The 25,665-nt window shown below is 40.9% G+C and overlaps 1 protein-coding gene across 1 annotated transcript; it reads left to right on the top strand.

Moving 5' to 3' along the window:
* Positions 1-562: 562 nt before the first annotated feature.
* PDGFRA (platelet derived growth factor receptor alpha) lies at positions 563-24,594 on the top strand (the record flags this gene model as incomplete). The annotated part of the gene is made up of 22 exons (XM_079534203.1): positions 563-611; positions 1,797-2,111; positions 4,411-4,674; positions 4,908-5,038; positions 6,724-6,895; positions 6,999-7,188; positions 7,704-7,819; positions 8,305-8,431; positions 9,382-9,575; positions 9,986-10,080; positions 10,182-10,314; positions 14,346-14,450; positions 15,173-15,283; positions 15,545-15,698; positions 17,019-17,185; positions 18,275-18,390; positions 18,975-19,097; positions 19,688-19,799; positions 21,833-21,932; positions 22,053-22,158; positions 22,816-23,051; positions 24,447-24,594. The coding sequence occupies 22 exons, from the start codon at positions 563-565 to the stop codon at positions 24,592-24,594; spliced, it is 3,264 nt and encodes a 1,087-aa protein (XP_079390329.1).
* Between the last annotated feature and the right edge of the window lie 1,071 nt (positions 24,595-25,665).

Raw genomic sequence — 25,665 nt, 5'->3', positions numbered from 1 at the left:
TCTCTCAATCAAGGGAATTCTTCCCAAATAAGCAATAAACGCTATTGTCTTGTATTGTATTCAGTAAGCTATATATATACTGTGTACAATGGTAAGACAAAAATATCACTTACAGTTGTGAGATTTATAATAAAAGTAGGTTTTAAATATACATTTTTCTCCCTCCAAAAAAGCTGCAAGCAGCGAAAATTCAGATGCATGCAGCATACAGCCATTGTACTCTCACCAGCTTTGACCCCGCGTCAGGGCAGGGTGTTTCTCTGGGCTCTGTGCCGGATGCTGTGGCAGGCAGCAGGCTGTGTGCAGGCTGTTTGCTGCGAGTGCCAGCTCTGGGCTGTGTTTCCAGAATTCAGGAGTGGGGTGGGCCAGAATGGGTGAGGAGTAGTGGTCGTGGTTCCCTGGCCATATCACCATTACCACGTAGCCCATGCACTACACTAAGCTGCGTGTGCAAGAGGGGTCCCAGGGACGTGCCTGCCTTTAGCAGCGAGGGATCCCGCAAGCTGCCGTAGCTATTAACTGGCTCCCTGTTGCCTTCTTTCTGTTGCAGTTGTCGCTAGCTATGGGTGCTCCCCCAAGGACGTTCCTGATCCTGGGATGTTTTCTCACAGGTAATATTCCTCACTCCTCTAAGCCATCCCTGCTCCTTCATAAATCCATGTTTCAGTTCCCCTTCGCTATGTCAACATTAACCCACACCAAATGGCTGGCCAGCCGCCTCCAGCTTCTATTTCTCTGCTCTTCCCTTTGGTAGGTCAAGAGAAGGCAGAACTCCAGCTGCCAGTCCTGCCATGCTGGAGCACCTCTGCACAGCGCGGGCTGCCTGTGTGGGCCCGGCACCCCTGTCCCCACCACAGAGCTGTCCACATCTGCAGGACGCATGGAGCTGGGAGGGGAGGGCAAAGCTTGCCACAGGGCTGCCAAATATAGAACGGGCCCTGCAGGCTCAGATAACACATGCAGATGTGGGAAACTGGTTTCAAAGAACGCCTGGGCTCCCAGCGCTGGTTTGTTGTGCAGAGCTCACTTTCACACTGCTTCCCCGGTGAATTCCCCTTTCTTTTCCTTCAGGAACTGTGGGTGTAGACCTCATTTTCCTTCTGGGACTTGGCCCTGCACCAGCCCACCTACAAATTACCTATGCTTGCAAATCTGATCACGTAAACATAGATTGCATCTGAAAAGAGGTGCCATCTACAACATCTAGTTCAGCGAAATACAGTTTTATTTGGCTGTAAACCCTCTGTACGCTTTGGCTAGAGGTAGACCTGATGCACAAGCTTTGGATCCAAGCCCCCACTCCAGCCCTCTGCAGAAATAGATGCCAGATGTAAAACACAGGTGTTGGCTTTGGGAAGCGGTTTCTAACTTTCAATTGCAAGCTTACTCGAAAATTGTCTGACTGCTGACTTCCTGACCGCGTTGCACGGAGCCCTGCAGCCCAGCCCTGCAATGCCCACGAACCAGCAGCCAGGGCAAAAAAGCAGCGCCCACATCTGGGCAGGAAGCCGAGGTGTGGATTGGGAACCTTCTCTAACCTCGCCCTCTGTCTTTCACCTCTGGATGTGCCAAACAGAACGCTGCAAGCAAACACTCCTTGCTTAGCATTTCAAAGGGAGGCCATTTGCCCTCTGCTGGGAACAGCTCTGGCTTTTAACAAGGGCAAATTTCCTGGAGTGCAGTACGTCTGAAATGGCCATAAAGGTGCCTGTTCTGGTCCACACTGCCTCCTCTCCCATCCCCGTGCTGAGGATGGGCTGTGTGCTCATGTGTTCTTTATTTGTGTCTTTTTCCAGGACCGTTCCTAACACTTTGCCAGCTTCCTCTGCCGACTATTGTTCCCAACAGAAATGAGATGGTTGTACAGCTGAATTCCAATTTCACACTCAAATGCTCTGGAGACAGCGAAGTGAGCTGGCAGTACCCGGTGACCGAGGGAAGCCACAGGATAGACATCAGACACGAGGAGAACAACAGTGGCCTCTTCGTGACAGTGCTCGAAGTCGGAAATGCCTCAGCCGCTCACACGGGCATGTATGTTTGCTATTATAACCACACACAAGTGGAGGATGGGGAAGTTGAGGGGAAGGACATCTACATCTATGTGCCTGGTAAGTGGGGGTGCCACAGCCCTCCTCAGGGGTGGGTGGGAAGGCTGCCCCGTAGGTGTTCGTAGGAGGCATATTGCTGGGGGCAGCTTGTCCAGTGAGGGAAAGGAAATGACCTCTGAGCTGCTCCCTAACACGTAAATTGAGACCAGCACCTCTGAGTCTGAAGACACATTCATCTTTCTTTATACTGGTTTTCACATTTTTGGTTGAAGCTTCAGTTCTCAAGAAGGATGAATTTGGAGTCATACAGCATAATTGGCCCATTCATGGCTGACTTTGGTGGATGTTCTGGGATTTGTGCTGGTCCAATTAGTGCCACGCCAGACATTGAAGCAGTCACCAGCTGGGGAAGGCCATTTCTTGTTCTTCACTTAATTTAAATTGAGAATAAGGAGAAGCTCACACACGCACAGGGCCCAGGAAGCATAAAGCAGCAGAGCTGTCTTGTGGTGGCTGTTTCAAGAGAGGCAGAAGCAAGAAATGCTGCTCTTGGACAGCAGTCTTGCTGAGGCAAGATTAAAAATATGGTATTTCCATACAGCATTTCATGCAGTACCTGGTAATTTTCATGACAACCACAGCCTTCTAGTCCCTGTGCCACCATTCTCTGTAGTGGTGGAAAATCTGTTGGACCCAGAAGATATGGCATCCCTTCTTTTCAGAATTTCTTATCATCAGCTATGCCCTTCCACTCCCATCTTCTGGCTGGAAATTCCTTTGAAGGATTTCCATGCTATCCATCAAATAAAAATGATAGGATTTTTTTTTTCTTTTCTTTTCTTCTGTGATTGTGTTAGGCGCTGCAGACAGCTGCAGCTGGCTGCCTGGCAAAGCACTAAGTATTTCCTCGATGTGCAGAGGATGAGTGGCAGAAGAGCAGGGCCAGAGGGTCTGCAAACATCCAGCTATGATGTTTGCAGTAAATAGTTTTAGCAGGATATGAAGGAGAAAAGAAGGGATTGTAGATAATCCTGCAAAATTTATTTAAGTTTTAGAGGAGATGATGCCTGAAACTGTAAGGAGAATTGTGGAAGGGGAAAAGGGCAGGAAAGTATAATGAGGCTTTTTTAAGGCTATTTTGAAGTGGTATTAAGTTTTTGCAGTTCATGATGTGTGATTTGAATGCAGTGATCCTTCCAAGACTTTCTCTACATTTCCCACAATAAACTTAAAGCGTTTGTATTCATTTTTGAAGTAGTAAGAGGTTTCAGGCTTTGGCACGTGCATTTCAATTTCCAACCAGGTCTACCCATATCACCAAAAGATTTTGTTGTTAAGTAGGCTTGTAATTCACCTAGTAAAAGGATACAGAGGCAAGAGACGAAAGATTTCCTCAAGAAGAGGCTTTTTTGGTTTGATTTTGAAGAGAGTGTAGATTTCAGCCTACCACATATGCAAGGCAGAGACGCCCTGTAATTTTTTCCACTCACCAAACATGAAGATGTCATAAACGCAGAAACATATCCTTTTCTCCAAATTACAGAGAATGATTCTGTTGCCACTATAAACTGTCTTTACAATTGTTTTTCCTGCAATGAATTAGGAGGGCAATGGGTGGCAGCAACCCACTTTGGCCAAGGAAGATTACTTTGAGACTTCACACAATATCCTAGTTTCACTAAAAGCACAGAGAAAACTAAACGAGGTGAATCTTGTTTCTGTTTCAAATTAACTTGGGAAAATGAATACATGGATTTGGCAGGGTGTTTGGGATAAAGGGCTGTGTTTGGACTATTGTTACAAAGAGCCTGCCAGTGCAGCATAAATACTATTGTTGGAGGGATTTGTATTGCTGTTTATTAAATTTCATTATAAAGCTTCGCACAGAAGCTTCAGGCTAGTGGGGATTATTTGTTTATTCCAAATGGCCAAGTGCAGATAATATGAGGGCTCTGCTTTTTATGTTTGATATGTTATGCAATTATGTTTTGAACTCAGTCTTTGGACTGGCCGGATAGGAAAGCTGGCATGTATTTTGTTGACTTTAAAAGAACTAAAATTACCAGGTGTTTGTTTGCTTTTTTATGGTTGGATACCATAGTCCAAAAACCACACGCTGTGACCATAATTAACTGTCTCATAACTGCAGTGTTAGATATGTTAGAAACGCACAAAGAGATGCACCCTGAAGTATTTTTGATGAAGTTGTAACTTTAATGGTGCTAGCCATATAAGAAACATCAAAACTGATTTCTACTGTACTAATTTCAGTTAGGTCCCATACATAGTCATTGACATCCAATTTCTCTACGTGGACTTTAAAAAAAACAAGGCAATGTAAACTTCTTATTTCTTACAGATCCAGACATGCCTTTTGTTCCTTCCTTACCAGAAGACCAGTTCATCCTAGTAGAAGAAGGTGATCCCACCGTTATCCCTTGTCGGACAAGTGACCCAAGTGCTGAAGTGACCTTAGTTAACAGTTTAGACAAGCCTGTCTATGCTTTCTATGACAGCAAACAAGGCTTCGTAGGGAACTTCCTTGCAGGACCATATACATGCAAAACAATGGTTAAAGGCATGGAGTTCAAGTCCGATGAGTTCCTCATCTATATTTTAAGAGGTATTTATTTATTTTCATTTGGAAAAAAAAAAAAAATAACCTGAGAAATAATATGTAGGCCAGTTCCTTTCTCATATATAAGAGCTATATTAGCACTAGCATCATGGGGTTATATCATATACTTCTCTGATACTCCTTGCTCCTGCAGGTGTATTGATAGACACTTTTAGTTCCCAGCTCGCTTAGCAATTGCATAACTTTAAACTAAATTTGCACTCTCTCTCTTCTCTTAGCTACTTCACAGCTGCCGGTTGAAATTGAAGCTCTGAAAACTGTCTACAAAACAGGCGAGACAATCGTAGTGACTTGTGTGGTCTTTGACAATGAGGTGGTTAATTTACAGTGGAATTATCCCGGGAAAGTGGTAAATCTCTAATTTTTTTTTGTTGTTGTTTGTATGTTTATAGTTACTTATTAGGAAGAAGGTGGGGTTGGAAATAATTCCTGCTCTGAATGAGGGCAGCTGAGGAAAGAAAAACAAAGTAATTTATTTTACTTTCAGGGTACCACAGAAGAAAGCAGTATCAAAAGTTAGAGCATTGTTAGCAAGTATGCAAAGCACGAGAGGAAGGTGAGGTGTGACTGGGAGCCCATGTGCAGAAGGAGGAATGCTGCCTCTCAGGTCTTGTGCTGGCTAAGAAAAAGAAATGTTGTGGAAATAGAAAGATCTAGGAATGTGTCAGACATCTGCACATAGTGCTACTGCTGAGGGTGTGAATCTCTAAAATAGCTCTCTTAAATCCTGGGTTCTTCAGCATAATATAGGATGATGGGGAATCAAGTTCAGAGCCTTCGTTGCATCTTGTGCCAGCGTAAATTAAATGATTCTTACAGTCAATGTAATTACTCACTAAAGAGAACTTTCAAACAAAAAAAGAACATATGAGAAATATGTTGTAAGAAAGTCTTAAAACTTTGGGACAACCTCAGAACTCTTCAAACCTGCTTAACATCTTGTACAATCAATGGATATCAAGATGTTACAACACAAAACAAACAAGAGAGTTAGGTGAAGTGGACTATGATAACAAGAGAGAATAAATGGAAGGCTTACCCTTATGTTGAGCTCACCACAAAACACCAGAAGGAGAGATCTCCAGGTGATATCTTTCCCCACTGGTAGCCAGCTCTTAAATGGGTCTAGGAGGGGTGCAGCCAGGCTCCACCCCTTCCTGCAGCACAGGTGAATTGCCTTCAGCTGTGCTCCTCTGGCTGACTCATGGCTCGCCTCAGGTGATCAATCAGAGTTTCAGGCTGTGACTCAGCAGTTCCCATACACATCTTTATTCAGTGAAATTTGGTTAGTGTCCCTATCAGTGGAGAATTCCACAGCATCCCATATAAAAATCTGGTAACTCAGGGCATGGAGCAGTAGAAATGACTTGTGATCCCAAATGGCAGCTTTTATTTGAGTGCATTAAGATGCCAAAAGAAAAAATGATTTTAGGTATTGTTCTGTTTTCTACGTTAAACATTAAAGCCTCTGCTATATGCCATCTTTCAAAACTATCTGCAAAATGTTTTTTATTCTAGCCTCTCGTGGTTGACCGTTCTCCCCATCCTTACTCTTGCAGGATTCTTCTCTTACCAATAAATTATTCTTGTTTTGAGAACAGGGAGGACAAAGCGTCTAATAAATGGTTACTTTTTTTGTCTGGTGGAGGGAAAAATCTTCACCCTTCTTTAGGCAAACTAAAGAAAGAAAATTAATAAAATGTCCTTCAGCTTTTCTATCCGAGGAGAAAGTAGCAGAATCAGTGAAATGCACTTTCATGCTTCTCACTCAAAGTTTGCATGGTATTTTGTTTCATATTGACAAAATATGAGCTCTAAATTTCCTCATTGGTCTGTGGCTGCCCCCAGAAGGATATTGTTTCTATAGACAGACCTTTTATGCCTGTGGCTTCAAGATATATCCCTGATTGAATAAACAATTCTTCTGACCTACAAGGTTTAGACAGTTGCTCTTGCTCCAGTGGCATCATAAATCCTCAATTTTCAGCTTATTTACTTAAGTAAGGTTTTTTTTTTTCCTTCTCCAAACTACAGAAAGAAAAAGGTCTGATAAAACTTGATGATATCAAAGTCCCATCGCAGAAGTTGGTTTACACGTTGACCATTCCTGACGCCTCAGTGAAAGACACAGGGGATTATGAATGTACTGCTCGACATGCAACCAAGGAGGTTAAGGAAAATAAGAAAGTAGTCATTACAGTTCATGGTATAGTCTGATTTCAGTGTCCAAAAATTATTAATGTGTTAGAAAACACTCTTCTTGAAAAATGCTGCACAGCATTGTTCATGCATGGCTTTTTTATTTTCAGACAAAGGGTTCATTCATCTAGAGCCTCAGTTTAGCCCTTTGGAAGCTGTCAATCTACATGAAGTCAAAAATTTTGTCGTCGATGTGCAGGCGTACCCCGCTCCAAAAATGTACTGGTTGAAGGATAATGTGACTCTGATTGAAAATCTTACTGAGATTGTTACTAGTTCAAACAGGGTCCAGGAAACACGGTAAAAATTATCTTATGAATCTTACTTTGCCACGTTGGCTTGAGAGTTTCTCCTCTAGAAATCTGAGAACTTCTGCTTTCTCTTTCCACTGCAGTTTGTTGCTTCTTCCTCAATAACATTTAAAAATCCTGTGTTTTCTGCTCTAAAGCGTAATGCTTAATAGCATTAACATCTCCAAACCATACAAATCTTGGATTCTGGGTACTAACCCTCTTCAGTTCCTCCAAAAAATCTTCACTCCAATAATCTTTTGCTATTTCCAGAAAAATCACAGTCTTCGTCGGAACCAAGCAGAATATAATAATGCCCACTTCTTTGTTGGTTGTGTTTTGATAACTATTTACTGTTTGAACAATGATTTTAGTGCAAAGGCATGCCAGAAATGCTGAGTGTCAGCACATTATAATATCCATGTATCCAGATTATATGTTGCACTGAAGTAGATTTTTTATGCCTGCTTTGAACAACAAAATATAAGCATACAAAAGTACAAACCAGAACTCCCATTTCTGCAGGTTTCAAAGTGTACTAAAATTGATCCGGGCCAAGGAAGAAGACAGTGGGTACTATACTTTGGTTGCTGAAAATGAAGATGAGATTAAGAGATACACCTTCTCGTTACTAATACAAGGTAAGGGCTCCCAAAGCCTTGCTCACCAGAACTGGTGGGCCACAGCACAAACTTGATCCACTTACTCAACAATGAGTACTGGATTGCCTGAGCTGTGGAGATAAGAGAAGTGTGAACTGGGGTTTCTGGAACAGTGCATGTGTGCTGAGTCCTCACAGCTCTTGTACTCTAATCCTGGCTTTGACTTCTGCACTGGCCTTGTGCCAGAAAGAAACTTTATCCTCCATCTAAGTTATTCCAGCTGACAGTGGGAACGATAACTCATTTAGCATGACATGAGGACGTGGCATACACACAGCACTTTCTTTTCATGGCTCTAGCCTGGGATACCCCATGTTCCTCAGCAGACAGGGATCTCCTGGCCAAGTGGCTCTAGCTGCCACTAAGCTGTCAGACAAACAATACCTGCCCTGCTTTGTTTGAGAGTCCAGGCTGCTTTTTTAGACTCTCTTGAATGTTTTAACAAATTCCTGACTCCTTTCCAGTTCCAGCCTTGATCTTAGACCTCATGGACGACCACCAAGGCTCTGCTGGCAGGCAGACAGTGAGGTGCTTGGCTGAAGGGACCCCACTTCCTGATGTGGAATGGCTGGTTTGCAAGGACATTAAAAAGTAAGAAGAGGAGCTTTATCTAAAACATGACTGCTTTATTCTTGGCTAGCTTAACATTATTAGTTATCATACCATGTTTTCCTCATCAAGGGCTAGTAAGCCATAATTCTAATGTCTTTTCAGAGACACATTGCTTACATTTTGAGAGGTTTTCAGTACCCTTCCTAGTGATTATGTGAAATAGAAGAATACACAGTGCATCCATTTAACTTTGGTAAAAGCTTTCAGTTCTTTAATTGAATATAGTAGATCTTAAAGGTACCTGTCCCTCCATTCTGAGGGCTCCTGCTACTTCACAGGTACCTCAGATCCCTGATTAACATTCTTGCATGCTTCTAAATTTTCAATTGAACAATTTCCCCCCAGATTATAATTGTCACCTTCAAAGTGTTCTAGACATATGTAGTGATCATTCCTGGCTTTGCTGGTCTACACTGTTTCCTTCTGTAGCTGCTAGGAGCTGTTGAGCTCTCTCTGGGAGGCTGTGTATGCCAAGGAGAAGATTAAACATGGAAGGAGTCTAGGAGCCCTGGGACCTCCATCCCATGTGCTCCACTCCCACTGCACTAAAATCTCCTCCTGCCACCTGGGACAGTCATCCTCTTAGCCCTGCCACAGGAAGCCTTGTATGGCATGAAGGATTCAGGTAGAAGTAGAGATCCATCCACTGCTATAACTCTACAGGATACCTAGTATCATCAAAATCTATCTCTGCTGGACCCACTGGGCTACATGATCAAATTTTCAAAGTGTCAGCAATAGTTAGTACCAGAAGGCTGATAATTCCAATGGGAGAATGATGCAGGCTTTTCACAAAGGTGGTCTTAAGCATTCCTGCTCTTCAAAATTATAATTGATAGAAGAAAGGCATAGGAGAAGATGATTCCTATTGTGGTGACTCTTTATCCACACCTACACCCTACGCATGTTTCCACTGTTACTCTCTGCAGATGCAGCAATGACACTTCCTGGACTCTTTTGACTAACAATATCTCTGATATACACATGGAAGCCCACCTGGATGAGAAGAATATGGTGGAAAGCCAGGTGACCTTCCAGAAGGTAGAGGAAACCCTGGCTGTGAGATGTGTAGCAAGAAACGACCTTGGTGCTGTTACTCGGGAACTGAAACTTGTGGCTCCCAGTGAGTTTGCTTTGTCCTTCTGTAAGATTACAGCAGCCAGCTTCACCTCTCGTTAGCGCACTTCACTTTAGTCTATAAGAAAGTTTAGTAGATAAAAACATAAACTGCTGCAAATAAAAATAAATGAAAAAGGATTTTATTCACCCAGAAACATCTGAGAATGAGGCATTTTACAGGTCTTTATGGGATATCTGATTCATTTTATCATTTTATTATGAGTGGCTGTTCTTCTAAACAAAGAAGACTGTAGCTCTGAGAGGCTCAGTGAGGCTTAACAGTCACCAGCCCAGGTGCTATTTCCACATCTGTAGGACATGGGAACTAGAAAGGTGTGGGAGATGGGTATCTTATACATGCGTCATGCTTTCATGGCTCAGGAGGAAAATATGGCCTGTCTTTTTACTCCACAGCCTTGCGATCAGAACTGACAGTGGCTGCTGCCGTCTTAGTACTGTTGGTGATTGTGATAATTTCACTGATTGTCCTGGTCATCATCTGGAAACAGGTAATCTAGAAAGAAGTATTTCAGTTTGGACGCTGAGCCCAGTTGGGTTTTGATCTCAAGTCAGACATAAGGCTAATGATTACATTCAATATGCTTTGCAGAAGCCGAGGTATGAGATAAGATGGAGAGTCATTGAGTCTATCAGCCCTGATGGGCATGAATACATTTATGTGGACCCAATGCAGCTACCTTATGACTCCAGATGGGAGTTTCCTCGAGATGGGTTAGTGCTTGGTAAGTTTCCTCATGGCCATGAAGCCCAGAGTCTCTATCTGTTTCCATTGTTTTCCTTCCACATCCCCTTCTTCTGCATTGGTGTCAGCCTTGAGCAACTCGTGTTAGTGTTTTCTACACCTTCAGTGCAGCACTGCAGTGCTCCAGATGTTCAGTGCCCATCTCAACATGACTTAAGGGTCCTTGCCAGGGTTAAATTCCAGCTCCAACAGTCACTGCTGCTAAGACACTCAGAAGAAGTGAATCAGTATTTTTAATTTGCAAGACATTTATGTTTATGTGGAGAGGCCAAGGGAAACCTGCAAGTAGTTATATAATTTTATTAGAAATATTTTTAAAATTATTAATCCATGATGTGCATGTATAATTGCTGAGTAACTGCATAATGTGTTTTTGTGGCTAGTGCCCTTCTTCCTTCCTCCTTTGCTTTCTTGTTTTGTTGTCCCTGCTTTAGAGTTCATGCAGAATTCAGCTAACTGGCCTGATTTGTCATTTATATCAGTCGAAACTGTAGTGATTATAAAATTTTAATGTTCTAACTAGAGAGTGCTTTAAGTGCACAAATCAGCCCTCTCTTGGAGGTGTCTGTGCATCAAGCTGCATACAAAAAAATGCAGAAGAGAACTGAAGGGAGAGTTTTTGTTCGATGTTGTTTACAGAATACATTCCCCTGCTGTCATTCTCCTTGCTCCATCACAGAGAAAGAATTGATGCTAATTCTTAAAAGAAGAGGCACAATTTTTTCTGGTTCAGGAATGACTTCCTTTGATTCAATTCATGTTGCTAATTGAAAACTAGGAGAGGGTGAATATTTAATGGAATTATTTTATTACAATTCAGACTTTAATTATCTGCCTAAATTGTCAGATCTGAGTTAACAGACGACTGCTGTGACTTTGTCTGCCTCTGACTCATGAGCATCAGTCTCCTTCAGTGCTTTCCTGTTCTCAAGTACATTCATGACAGTCAGAGCTTTGAACTTGGTTGCTACTTGTCCTGCTAGCAAACAGGACTGCTCAAGCATTCTTCTTGACATGGTTAACATTTCTCTGCTGGCAGTTTTGCCTTTTTAAATGTTTCCTATCAGGCTGATGGGGACCTGTTTTGTTTCTAAATCTGGTAATTCTGGTCTATGTGGGTTTTCCCTTATTGAAGTGGAAGATGGCAGCAAAAGAATCACACCTTTAACTCAAGGAGGCTCTGAAGGAGGATGAAAAAACATTTTGGCTCATTCAGATGAGTGCTTCCCACTCTAGCTGAGTAAGCCAGCTGGTGTCTATTTGTGTATATGGTTTTTCTTCTTTTTTTTTCCAGCTACTAGTGCCTGGAGTGTAGAGCAGCATGAAATGCCAACTCTGAACGTTGGCTCGCTGGAGTTACCATTAATAAATTAGAGTTACATTGCACATTTCCCTTTGCTATCTCCATTCCACTAAGTGTGTAATACTCATTTAAAACACCCAGCAACCAGCACAGGACTAGGGGATGTGCAACAACACGAAATTGGATAATGCAGTGAGCTGCTTGTGTGCCATTCTCCCTGGTACTGCTGAGAAGCAGTGAGGTCCCTGCGGGACATCCTCCTTCAACTGACGAGGCAGAGGCCAGGGCCCTTTGAGGAGAGAGACCTGAGTGCTGTGGGATCTCAGGGTTTTGGGATGGCAGTAGAGGCTGCAGAGTTGCTTCCATCACTTCCTAACAACTCCCCCTTTTGTCACAGTGGACTTCATAAAATGAAATGCTGGTCTAATAGAATCAGACCCATCTCTATTTGCAGCTTGCAAAAGGCAAGTTAAGGTTCAAGGTTTATCACATTTGGGGATGTGGTACCTAATTTCTCATGAGTCTGGAAGCTAGGTATGGGTTATAAAGCTTGTTTGGCCTTTGGTATTTGTCAAGAAAGTTATGGGTCAGTATGGGGTGAATCCAAGTTTAATTTTAGCCGAAGAACAGTCTAGTCAAGAAAACCGTGTTTGGGACTTCATCTTTGTAGGTGTGTCCTCTCAGAAATATGGAACCTTTGCTTGTCTCAGCAGACACTGCAGACCTGGGCAGAGGTTGGGCTGAAATCAGCTCTCATCCCGAGTGCGGTTCCTCTAGAAGCTTCAGGAGCTTGGCAGTGATGCTGTCTGCACAGTCCCTCTGTCACAGAGAAGCAGTCCTGTTCCTCCAGCAGGCAGATCCCAGTCGTGCCTTTCTATTAAGAATAATAAATACACAATTTAATTTTGGTCTCTGCTGAAGGCCTTGACATCCAGAATGTGATGGAGCTGGTTGCATTACAGATGCCTCCGACTTGTAAGCAGTCAGCTCCCACCTGGCTCTGAATTTCAAGTGTAGAACAGATGGGATGTGCGTCGAGAGGGTGAAAAGGGGAATAGCAGCAAAGCTCCCTGCCACTCCGGAAGCGCTCCCCCTGCCTCTGAATGCACTCAGGCTGGGCTGAGGGATGGGAGGGAGATGTGTGTCTCATGGTTTGGGGAGAAATTGGCTCGTGAAGACAGGAAGATCAAGGAGCATCAGCAAACGCGATCACTTTCTGAAGGGCTGCATCCTGCCATGTGGCTTCCAGATTTTCAGGCTGAAAAATTTCAGGGGCCAAATTTCAGGTTGTTTGAATTAGTCTGAAATTTAGTGGGAAGATTTCTCACATCCTGACTGACTGGAAAGAATAACTTGGAGCACAGGAATCTTGAGAAGAAACAGCATGGTTTTCGTGTGCATGACAAACTACACTGTCATGATCTTGGAGAAGTTCTTAGTTGTAACTCATCTAAGCGCACACCATTTCTTGTGCTTGCTAATGATGTAGATATTTATTTTTGGCTGGAAACTTTTTCCCTAAAGAGTGTATACAATAAAAGTATGGGCTGTAGCCTTAGGATAACAGAAACATGTGGTATTGCATGCCATATAGCACCTTCAGATGCGTAAAAGGCAGAAAGTTCAAAATGCAAGTGAATATCATAGACAAAATGCCATTTATCTCCATAGTAAAAAGCCCTATACAGTCTCCTGATGTTGGAAGTTTAAAAAAAAAAAAAAAAAAAGAAAGATCTCATTGGGAATATGAAAATGTCCTGGCATCTGGAGCTCATACAGGGGTTTGTTCACTGAATAAACGTTGCCTTAATGAACTTGCTGTCCAATATGGAATCAATGAATTATAGTATTTTGTATTATGTTTGTGCACTTCATACTTCTTTAGAATTCTGCTCAATCTATACACAATTTTTCTGCATGCTGCATCCATAATAGAAGACAGGATATAATAATCAAAACTTTTTGTCTAAATTGATTTGTGGGAAGAGTAAATATGTATAAACATTAGCTGTTTCATCATAGCACTTGGAAATTTGCAATAAAATTTATTCGACCAGATGAAACACACTTGTACATTAAACTTCAGAGGAGTTTCCCTCATATGTGATCAATATGTATTTCAGCTTCCTTCAGATTACTGATGTTCTTGCTTGTCTATTTCTAAATGTTCTGCTGATTCCCTTCAGCCTGTCTTACTGGTAGCTGTATCAGCATCAATATAGTAACCTAAAACCACAGCTGGAGAGCCTAGTTCAGATCTGAAGTGAAGGCCACAGCTGTGCTGTAGTCGGATACTGACTGAGGCAAGTTTAGGTATAGGAAGTTCAATGCTTAGGGAGGGTGAGGGTAGAATGGCAGAATAAGGGACAAATCTGTATGAACAGCATTGTTTCTCAGAGTTCTTCTCCTACAGGATCCCACATGTAGATGTGCTTCTAATGCTTGTTTGCTTGCTTTTATTTAGGAACTGTACTTAGTTTCTTTAAAATATATTTGCATTTTCTGTTTAACAACATCACGTATTATTATTATTATTATTATTATTATTATTATTATTATTATTATTATTATTATTATTATTATTGTTATTATTAACATCAGTGTTCTGTCTAAGTGAGTGAACTCATAGCCCGAAGAGGAACAGCAGCAGAAAATGAGGCTAATTGCTGTTACACACTGGAATAAAAAATGCTCTTTCTCATGTTCAGGTCGAATCCTTGGTTCTGGTGCATTCGGAAAAGTGGTGGAAGGGACAGCATATGGACTGAGTCGTTCTCAACCAGTGATGAAAGTAGCTGTGAAAATGCTGAAACGTAAGTTATCACCATTCCATTTTCTATTCTAGTTGGTGCATGTTCCCATTACATTATTTGAGCACTGCCTGTGCATAAATAGCTTCTCCATATCTGAACCTTCAAATCTACCTACAGTGTGGAGCAGGTTTGTACCAGTTGCTCAAGAACCATGAGGAACTTTCTAGTGCTGAAAAAAGCAGCTTGCAAAGTGCCCCTGTGCTACACAGGCAATCTAATATACCCCTGGAAAAGGGCAAATAGACTGGGTCAGCTCTAGAGATAGATCAGATAAGTCCTCTTTCCTGATGGATATCTGAAGCCCTTTTGTTACTTACAATGCTTCTTAACCAGGACATTTTACTTTCCTTCTCCTACCTTTTGTATCTTCTGCTCCATTGAAGAGGTATCCATCAGCAGAGCTGATGGTCATTCATTAGGTGTTCAAGAACCATCTTCAAGAATCGTGGTACTTAGGGATATGGTTTAATGGGCAAAATTGATGGTAAGTGGATAGTTGGACTAGATGATCTTAGAGATCTTTTTCAACCTTAATGATTCTATGATTCTATGACTTATGACTCTTCCTCCAAGTCTTAAGAAGTCCTATTGTCAAGAAAAGGACACAGTCTTCTTCAAGAAATCATTTTAGAAATGCTCTTTGAGGCAGGCAAAGAGAGATCAATTGTTATTGTGAAGATGGTGGTTGCTCTCACTCAGAGGCAGGTGTACTTTTTCAACAGCTACGGCTAGATCCAGTGAAAAACAGGCACTCATGTCTGAACTGAAGATAATGACACATCTTGGGCCCCACCTGAATATTGTGAACCTGCTTGGAGCTTGTACAAAATCAGGTGGGTTTGGCTGATTAAACAGATGCCTGTTGTGGAGCTATCATTCACAGTTTAACAATCACACAAATATCAAATGAGATTGACCTTAGCATTAAATATAAATGAATATAGATTTCACAAGCCTACTTGTTATTTGGCAGTCGTAATTTAATAAGTAGAAATGTATTAACTCTAGTAATCTTCATGTTTTATATTTGATTTTCTGTTGTCTTTGGGAGCTGTCGTTTTTGAAAGATGCATAATTTTGCCTTATTTCATCAGGTCCTATTTACATAATCACTGAATACTGCTTTTATGGTGATTTGGTGAACTATCTGCACAAGAACAGGGACAACTTCCTCAGTCGACATCCAGAGAAACCAAAGAAAGATCTGGATATCTTTGGGATGAACCCAGCTGATGAAAGCACAAGAAGGTGGGAAAGAGGGGAAAAAAAATGTATGACCTACAATGTAAGGAATAGCATTACTAACTCTTATTCCTTTCCTTTCATTCCTTGATTTGGAGCTCTCCCTAATTCATCTCAGTGGGCTTTTGCTCATCAGTACTGTTAGATCTAAAAAGATTTCAGAGGCTTCTGTTCAATATGCCTGACATGCATCCTAGATCCATGTTTCCTCTGTGCAGATGCCCACAGCCCCAGGACCACTGCATGTTCTCCATAGACACAGCTGCTTACAGCCTTCCTTCTAAACAAGATACATGGGAAAACACAACACACAGATTTGCAGACCTTTTAAACAAATTTCACTCTGCCCAAAGTAGTGTGAAAGATATACGGATTTAGAAGAAAAAACATATTTATAGGAAAACAGTAGCCCTGCACCTGCCTTGTTCCAGCATGTCTGGAGCATACAGTCAATGTCGTCTCTCCATTCCCTCTTCCCTATCTATCCTGAGGTCCCAAAGCATGTTTCCATTAAGAAAGCACAGCCCAGTGTTGCTCCTTTCTGTATAGATGTCCTTTTGTCTCTGTCCATCCAAGTATTACAGGTAGAGCACAGCTATCTGATTTCCTTTTTTCCTAATTGGGAATTTTTCACTGTTTAAAACTCCTTTCCGTCAAATAATGTGACAGAGCTTGCTATCTGTATTTAAGTGTTCTCCTTTATCTACCAATGGTCTAGCTAGTCTCAGTGTATTGCTTTGAGCAGCTTTTGCCAGATGATGGTGGAGGAAGCTTGTCATTATGCATTAAACAATCAAGCAATGCCATAACATCAGCCAGGATTAAGAAGGAGTCAGAAATTCCTTCAAAAAACCACACTGGCAAATAGACCAACTGACAGTAGCCAAGTCCATCTGGGACTATTCTTCTAAGCATGGCTTTGCTCAGCTTGACTGGGTTTGATGCAAACTGTGTGAGTGAATAAACTGATCTGTCTTTTTGAACTCATTGAACTAAACACTCTATATAGTAATAGCTGAGTTCAGTGAGATTGCTGGAAGTTAGACAAGATATGTCTATATACCTGACTGATGACAAAAGGACAAGTTTGAAGCACTTATATAGGTTCAACTACTGTAGTCTGTGGTAATGTGTGTGTGATAATACATTGCTGTGTTGTAATGAAGGATTATTATGTGTGTTCCCTATCAATAAATCAGCTCTTAAACCCTTGTGTTTCTTAGCAATGCAACTGTGTCCTAAAAACTATCAGAACATAGGATGCTATGGCAGGGAAGCCACCTTCCTTGGTAGCTGATACAACTGCTTTATTTTTTATAATTTCAGCTATGTGATTTTATCATTTGAAAACACTGGAGAATACATGGACATGAAACAAGCTGATACAACTCAGTATGTGCCAATGCTGGAAAGGAAAGAGGGATCTAAATACTCTGATATTCAGAGATCTGTGTATGATCGACCTGCTTCATATAAGAAGAAATCTTTGTCAGGTAACTTAGAGTTGTCCTATTTGCATGCATCACTAACACAAATAAATATGTCTGATTTTTGCCACTTACGACATGGCTGTAAACTACTCAACTGTGTTCTGCATATGAGTATCTGCTATAAGCTAAAAGCTGGTGCCTTATGATTCTGTGATTTTGTGACTGTCAGTGTGCTCTAGTGAAACTGCTGGGGCAATTTGTTTGCTTCTGTACTGAAGTGCTTAAGGGCCATATTCTGGAGTGGGGCTGCAGACATTCTTTGGAGGCAGTGGTTTCATTAGTCTTGTAGTCTGCAAGATTTTGAGCAGTAGGAGTGAACAACAATAATGGTAATTTATATTGCTCTGTTTCCACTTACATTTCACATTAACTGGCACCAAATGTGCAACAATCCCAAATACTTTCCTGGATTATGTAATGAGGATAATGAATACATCCTATTCCCTGTTCCTTTTCTCAGAATCTAAATATGCTTTACTTAAAAATAGGCACAGTCACTTCTGGCCCCAGGAACTGAAGCATAGCCAGCCCCAGATTTACATGGCAGACTAATGTACTCGTATTGTGCTCTAGGACAGTAGGGAGAAATGAATCACAGAATCATGACCGTTTTTTTGCCGACATCTTTCATAAAAAATATAAGATTAGTTGCCATAGAATTCCTGATTGTTTTTGCTGGTATTGGATCTGTTCCAGTAGATACTCGTTGGGAAATACAGCAGTGTTCAGAAAGTGTAAGTGGATAAGAATGTATGCGTATGCAAAAAAACCTGGTGTTTTTGAACCACACACTGAGTATAATAAACAACCTGTGTAACACTTCAGTGAGCCTTTTAAATTTCTTTTTTTCCTGCAATTTTGTGGGAAAAATATACAGACAGGAGAAAAAACAAAAGTTACATTTAACACTAAAAGCAGTATATGTCAGCAACTGATGCAGACATCAGCATTGGTTAGTTACTGTGAAGATAGTTTTGGTCATGGCAGCCTGCTACAGTTGTCAGCTCAGAATCATTTCAGGTAAAGGAAATGGATGCTGCTTTCACACTTTGCAGCACAAATGTATATATACTTTTCTCTGTTTCTCAATAGATTCAGAAGTAAAAAACCTTCTTTCAGATGACAGTTCAGAGGGTCTGAGCCTACTGGATTTGCTAAGCTTCACCTACCAGGTTGCACGGGGAATGGAATTCTTGGCTTCTAAAAATGTAAGTAAATAAAACAGTAAGTAAAAATGCAAGAAATGTCCAAATGTCTCAACTATGGGTTTCAGTTTAGATTCTGAAAACAAATACAATATAATCGTGTTTTGGGGTTCTAACCAGCTTTTTAACTTACCTGGAGACTGAGACTGCCATGATTTGAGAAATCAAAGCAAAATCCTCTTCCTCGTTTTCAGCCTGTGTCATTGGTAAAGTCAGGGTCATAGGTCAGTGATGGATCTCAGCAGGGTCTAGGTGGAGGATCCATCCAAGCACAGGCCAGTGTGGTGCAAGCGCGATCTATCATTAGCACACCATGGGTTGAGAGGACAGGCATCACTTTTGCATCCTACCCACTGTTGTAAATGCACATGAGCCCCCTCTATTTCTGAGGACTCATGCCTCCATGACTCTGTTAACAGAAGACAGTATTGGTGCCTGTGCAGTAGAAGAAGGTTAAGAACTGTAGAAGAAGTTAAGACTGTGCCCAGAAAGCCAACATGATCTGGGTGTTTTCAGAGAGCTTTGGAAGTGAAACAGCCCTCTAGGAATTAGCACTTCCTTGAAAGACTTAATTTCTCTCCATGCAGTGCGTGCACCGTGACTTGGCAGCTCGTAATGTCCTTCTGGCTCAAGGCAAAATCGTGAAGATCTGTGACTTTGGGTTGGCTAGAGACATCATGCATGATTCCAACTACGTCTCCAAGGGCAGCGTATGTATTTCTTAATCCCCTGAGCTTTGCTTTAACTGCAGTGAGAAGTGTCAGCCTTAAATGCCGGTTAGCAGTATTGGTTACACTAATTAACTGCTGAGATGAGCACTCTCGAGAACAATTTTTCTTCGGTTCATTAATTCTTGTGACTTTCCTAAGATTGCTTGAAAGCTGGAAAGCTCTTTGGCCTCACTTAGTGCTTCACAGGCTTACATTTTAACTGGCAAGTTTTGTGAGTGGATAAATTAAGGATCTGTCACTATGTAGAGTAGTAACACATCCATCAATGACATATCAGATCTAGATCATCAGTGCCACCCTTTGCATTATATCTCCAATCAGCCTAGTCATTTGCTAGTGAGAAAATGAATACAGTTGTAGTTTAATAAACTCTTGTGGGGAGCAGAGTAGTGTTGCTTCTAATCCTGATATCTCCTTGTGAAATGGAATTAAAAATACGTACTAGCCACATTCACAAGTTTTTCTTATTAAAGAGAAGCTAATCCCGACTGTCAAACAACAGTTGTAACAGGAAGCATTTCTTTAATGACTAATCTATGTGGTTTGGGGTTTCTTTCTTTCTGCTACAGACCTTCCTTCCAGTAAAATGGATGGCACCTGAAAGCATTTTTGACAATCTGTACACAACATTAAGTGATGTCTGGTCTTATGGTATTCTGCTGTGGGAAATATTTTCTCTTGGTATGTACTGTGAACACTTTCTTACATGTTGTAATTAATTTTTTTTTTCAGTCCAAGCTGTTCTACATACAGCGTTTCAAATCCTGCAGTAGGAATATAGGTGTGAAATAAACTTTTAGTTTCTTCTACATGAGGTTTCAAGTGCCAGCATTAAGTTTGAAGATGTCCCTATTCTCCAAAAGATTTGGTTTTATTTATTTATTCATTTATTTACTTTTGCAAGGTTTTGTGTGTTTTTTTTTGTTGTTGTTGTTTTTTGTTTTTGTTTTTGCAAGCTTGGTTTTTTTTTTTGACAGAAAATTGAAAGCAGAGAGTGAAAAGCTTCTGTGGAAAAATATTGGTGCCAGGATGGAATTTCTGGCCAAACTGTGGAGGAATGAACTTCCTCATGCATCAGGGTGCCTTGGCTGCATCTCAGCCGAGTGGCTATTTAGAAGCAATCTCTTTGTATATGTTTCAAACGATCCCATCTAAGCCCCATTACAAAATGAAAACAAAATGTCAATCTTCTAGGACACTGATTTCTCATTTCCAGGTCAGCACCATTCTCACAGTTGGTTTATGGCAGCGTAAAGTGGTTATGACAGTGTTTAGCAATTACAGACAATATACATTTCCCAGCTGGGAGCAGCCTGGCTCTCGACTCAGGCTGATTAATTAGCCTCCTGGGCGGGTGGCTGGCCTGCTTCAGTAACTGTGCTTTGCCCAGATTTACTTTGAGAAGAATTAATCACGCCTGTATGTATCTGCTACTGCCCCATGGCAACCCCAAGCCTAACATTATTTTCTAGAATAAGTTGTTATAGAGCTGCTTCTCAAAAACATCATTTGCACTGCTATTTATAGTATTGATAACTGCAATCTCTGGGCATCACAGGACCCTATAAATATCCACTCACAAGTATCACTGGGGTCACAGAAGTGCTATTTAGATGGAGAATTGAAGCACAACTAAGTCTGTGCTTATTGTCTTACTTGTAAGGTAGGGTCTAAAGCCTATTTTTAGGTGAAAACCTTGCTTTTGAAAAGGAGGTCTTTGGAGTAAATATTACAGCATGCATGCCTGCACCTGGGAAAGCCCACTCTTTCTTGAAAAGTGAAACATACACAAGAAACTGACTTGCTCAAAATAGCATGGGAAGACAGTGGCAGAGCATGACCTCAAGTCTGCCAGATGCAGGCTGACCACCTGATCTGGGTATCATGCAACCTCTGTGTTCAGTCAATACTCTTCAGAAACACTGCAAAGGGATTTTTTTTTTTTTTTTTAAGTGGTACCAGCCTCAGTCTTTTCTAGACAACGTTTCACTTCAGAGCATACCAGAAATACCTTGCAGCTGATGCAATACAACGTACTTCAGTTATTTTTGTCAGCTTTGGTTTAGTTTCATTAATTTTGATGTCATGTCAAACTTTGGTCTGAGCAGCTAGTAAGTATTTGGGGACGCTATCTGGGGACCACTCAGCTTCCCCAGTGAAAAGTCAGTATTGCAATTTTATGATCAGGTTCCACTTTAGAGCCACTTGACGCTGCAAGCAGTGAATTGCAAAGCTCCAGTTCTGTACAAGTAACCCCTCATTGGGAGAAAAGAATATTTCATACCTGAAGGCACACGTGCCTGCCAACAGCTTCCAGGCTTGTTTAATACTGTTTTTAAAGTTCTTATCTCACATCACAAAACATAAAATGATCAAAAACTGGAATAACTATATGAGCCTCGGAGCAGTTCTCAAAAAGATTTTTAAAACCATTGCATCTTACCCTTCTAGGCTCATAGACATACTCAACAAACTCTGAAATTTAAAATTTGTCCCAGCAGAGTATTAACCAGACAATTGAATTGTCCGTTTTCTCCAAGTCAGCATCTTTATGTAGTTCAGCAAACACTAGCTGGTTGGTATTTGTGGATTTGCAAACATTTTTATTATCATAAGCTGTCGTTTATTTCAAGGCTGCAAATATTAACACAATGTAAAATAATATTTTTAAATTCAGTTTCATATAGTGTTTTTTTCTTCTGTTTTATCTGCAGGTGGCACACCATATCCTGGCATGATGGTTGACTCCACTTTCTACAATAAGATAAAGAGTGGCTACCGAATGGCAAAACCTGATCATGCAACCAATGAAGTGTACGTGCGTATTTGGCTTTCCCATGTCTGGCCAGCCTCTGGACAATTTTGCCTTTTGTTTTTGCCTGATAGCTTGTTTTCCTTCCCAGTTGATTAAATTGTTTTCCATCTTATCTGTAGGTATGAGATCATGGTAAAGTGCTGGAACAGTGAACCAGAGAAAAGACCTTCATTTTACCATTTGAGTGAAATCGTGGAGAGTTTGTTGCCTGGAGAGTACAAAAAGGTCTGTATTTTGTGCATGTTTTTAGAGGGAAATGTGACTGTTGGTCCAGCCATCAGAGCCATGAACACTGGACTGACACATCCTAACCTGTATGAGTTACATAATGCAGGCAGGGGCATTACATGTTCTGGGGAAAGGAAGCTGAGGTTATCGAGAAAAGCAATTTTGCAGTTTTATTCAGTGATATCCTACCAACTCCATGTTTCTAGCAAAACATGTTTTTTTAAAAATATATTTGCAGAGAATTTTCTAGGCAGTGAAAGTATTCCAGAAAAGGGATTATATATTGCCCATATTTAGAATTTCTCCCCCTCCCTCTTCGATAGAAGTTTGAGTTTGGATTCAAATTTCTACTGCTTCTGGAAAAGCTTTGCCTGCTACATCATTTGGTGTTCCATTTCCCAGTCTGCCCTTCCTTCTTTCTCTACCTCTGTGTCACATCTACTTGTCTCCTCTGTGCTGCCACACTCATTCCTGTATCTTCTAAAACCAACCTGTCACTTAGAACTCTCAGTAACTTGGTGGTGCTGGGCTTTTACATCCAGTGTTGCAGACTCATTGAGCAAATGTTTTGGGGGTTAATGAATCATAGCTACTCAGCTGAAGAAAGGTGGTCTTAGTGAATAACATCTAATGAGGTTGTTGATATATTTTCAGAGCTACGAGAAGATTCACCTGGACTTCCTGAAAAGTGATCACCCAGCTGTCACTCGAATGAGAGGGGACTGTGACAATGCTTACATTGGTGTCACCTACAAGAATGAAGACAAGTTAAAGGATAGAGAGAGCGGATTTGATGAGCAGAGGCTGAGCGCTGACAGTGGGTACATTATCCCCCTGCCTGACATTGACCCTGTTTCTGAAGATGAGCTTGGCAAAAGGAACAGGCACAGGTGGGTACAGTTTGCAAATCAGGTAGCCCATGGTCACCTTTCTGGGTCGCGTTTGGTGACATGCATTAATACTTTTTAGAATCGTACTCCACAGTTCATTTCCTAGGCTCTGCATTAGTCATGCATTAGGAAGGTTCTGTACAGTATGGCAGTGGTATTGGCCATAATGTTTCCAATGTGAAATACCTCATTTTGGCTCTTCTGTGACTGCCAGAGGAAGGCAACTGCTAACTTGGCCAAGTCACAGCGACTGTCTGATGCCTCAGTTGGCACTTTTTACATCACATTTTACATCACATTTGCCTCTACAGCTCAATGACTTCAAACCAGGGGAGGTTTAGGTTGGGTGTCAGGAAAAGCTTATTTACAGAAAGGGTTGTTAAGCACTGGAATAGGCTCCCCGGGGAGGTGGTTGAGTGACCATCCCTGGACGTGTTTAAAAACCATTTGGATGTGTTGCTCAGGGACAGGATTTAGCTGAGGGTTGTTAGTTAAGGTAGTATGGTTTGGCTGCGGTTGGATTTGATGATCTTTAAGGTCTTTTCCTATCTGAGCAATTCTATGATTCTGTGATTCCAGTTTGAAGGGACTGAAGTTCACGAGCTTTAAAATTCAGGATAAGTTTTTTTTTCATTATAATCTGTAATATTTTTTTCATAACATTATATCCAGAAATTTTTATTGCTTCCTTATCAGCTTATATGAATGATTTCACCAAAGCACAGCTACATATAACCTCCACTGTAAATGGCAGTGGCTTAATTCAGTACTTCCTTTTCAGCAGCATTATACATAGGTCACTCCAAAAGTAATGTCTCCTATTATTTCCATAGAAACTACAATAGACACAAAGAGAACAATATCACTATTTGACACAGCACAGTCTCAGCTACAAAACACTGTTTTTCAACATAGTTATCACCATTAGCATGCATTTTTGTCAGCAATGAACTAGAGCTTGCATGCCACACATTGGAAATTTTTGCACTATTTTGAATAGTGGGACAAATGAAGTTTCTAAGGAACACTAACCAGATTAAGATTTACTACCTCTATCTGTAATTCTTTGTGTTATCTTACTGTCTACTGCTTTTATTGTTATCTGTTGTCACTCAACTTAATCTACTGTCCCAGCACTGTTGTAATGATATTCTTCTAATGAGTCAGAAAGTGCCTGGAGGTACATATGAACAACTTCCTCCTATGAATTTCCAGGTGGTTCATTACCCTTGAGATACAAGATGTGTTGCATCCTAGGAAACATGGTCAGAGTAAGATTATGTCATGCATCAGAAAGCAAGTGTAGATGTGGTGTTCAGTTCAGTTCATAAATTGGGGTACTTACTTGGTGCCTTTTAATGTGTATTTTAGCTCTGAGATCTTTGTCTCTTCCAGTTCACAGACATCTGAAGAAAGTGCCATTGAAACTGGTTCCAGTAGCTCTACTTTTATCAAGAGAGAGGACGAGACCATTGAGGACATTGACATGATGGATGACATCGGGATTGACTCCTCGGATCTGGTAGAGGACAGCTTCCTGTAATCCCAGACACCTTGTAACTGCACATCAGGAAGCTTACCGTGCTGTCTACAGACTTCTGCTACACAGAGAAAACCACTTCATTGCAATGTCAAGGATGTGAAGAGAAGATGGATTTGTATGGAGAGATGCCCAGTGACGGGCAAAGGAATCAGCCTGAGAATGAAAGAGAGAGAGCTGTCAAAGATGGATTTTTTTAGTGTTGCTTCTTGCAGTACTTTATGAGCATCTCAGCATTGTTTGCCATTCCAACTGGTAGAGGATGACGGAAAGGCCATAAACAGACTAGTTTTGTGTTTCAAGGGCATTCCTATGACTTTGATGGATAGAATTTCCACTGCAGCAATACTTCATCATTGTAATTATGTAAATAACTATCAGCTCAAGGATCTTTTGAGGTGCACATTGAACACACTCATGGATTTTAGAAGAGATCACCCATGAATTTTGTGCACTTCTTCCCTCAATCTCAGTGTCAGCTGCTGTTGAACTATCATGTGAATTGAAGAACATGCGAAAACCACTTTTGGACCAAGAAGGTCTGAAACCACAAAAAACTGACTGGTACTACAAAACATGTTACTTTTTAACATTAATGCAAGGGGAATAATAATAATAATAATAATTAAAACCAGTCTATAATAGGTGTTAGAAACCTAGTAAGTCTTTATTAACTATAGAAGATAGCTGTTTTCATGATAACACTACTACTGTTTTCCGTAACATGCAGCCTATATTTTATAATTCATTGTCCTTCAGTAAAAGCACAGTCACAAGAAACATTATTAAGTACAAGGAGAAAAATTATGGCCTGAAAATTTGATGAAACAACCTTTATCAGGCCCTATAGAGTATGATAATTACTCTGACTAGCTTAAATGACTTTTATAAGGAAAAGAAATTACATCCCATAATATACTAAGATTTAGTTTTCTATTTTGAATAGAGCAGCTTTTCTAATCAGGTGTACTAGAAGCAATTATTGTCCTCCAATTAAATGAACTTCTAAGCATTCAAAAATTTTTTTTAAATTTAAATTTATGTCAGATTTCCAGGATTTTGGAGAGTGGAAGA

The sequence above is a fragment of the Tetrao urogallus genome, assembly GCF_951394365.1.
Source record: "Tetrao urogallus genome assembly, chromosome: 4".
Lineage (NCBI taxonomy): Eukaryota > Metazoa > Chordata > Aves > Galliformes > Phasianidae > Tetrao > Tetrao urogallus.
The sequence above is the reverse complement of the archived record's forward strand: the minus strand, read 5'-3'. Positions and strand labels throughout refer to the sequence as shown.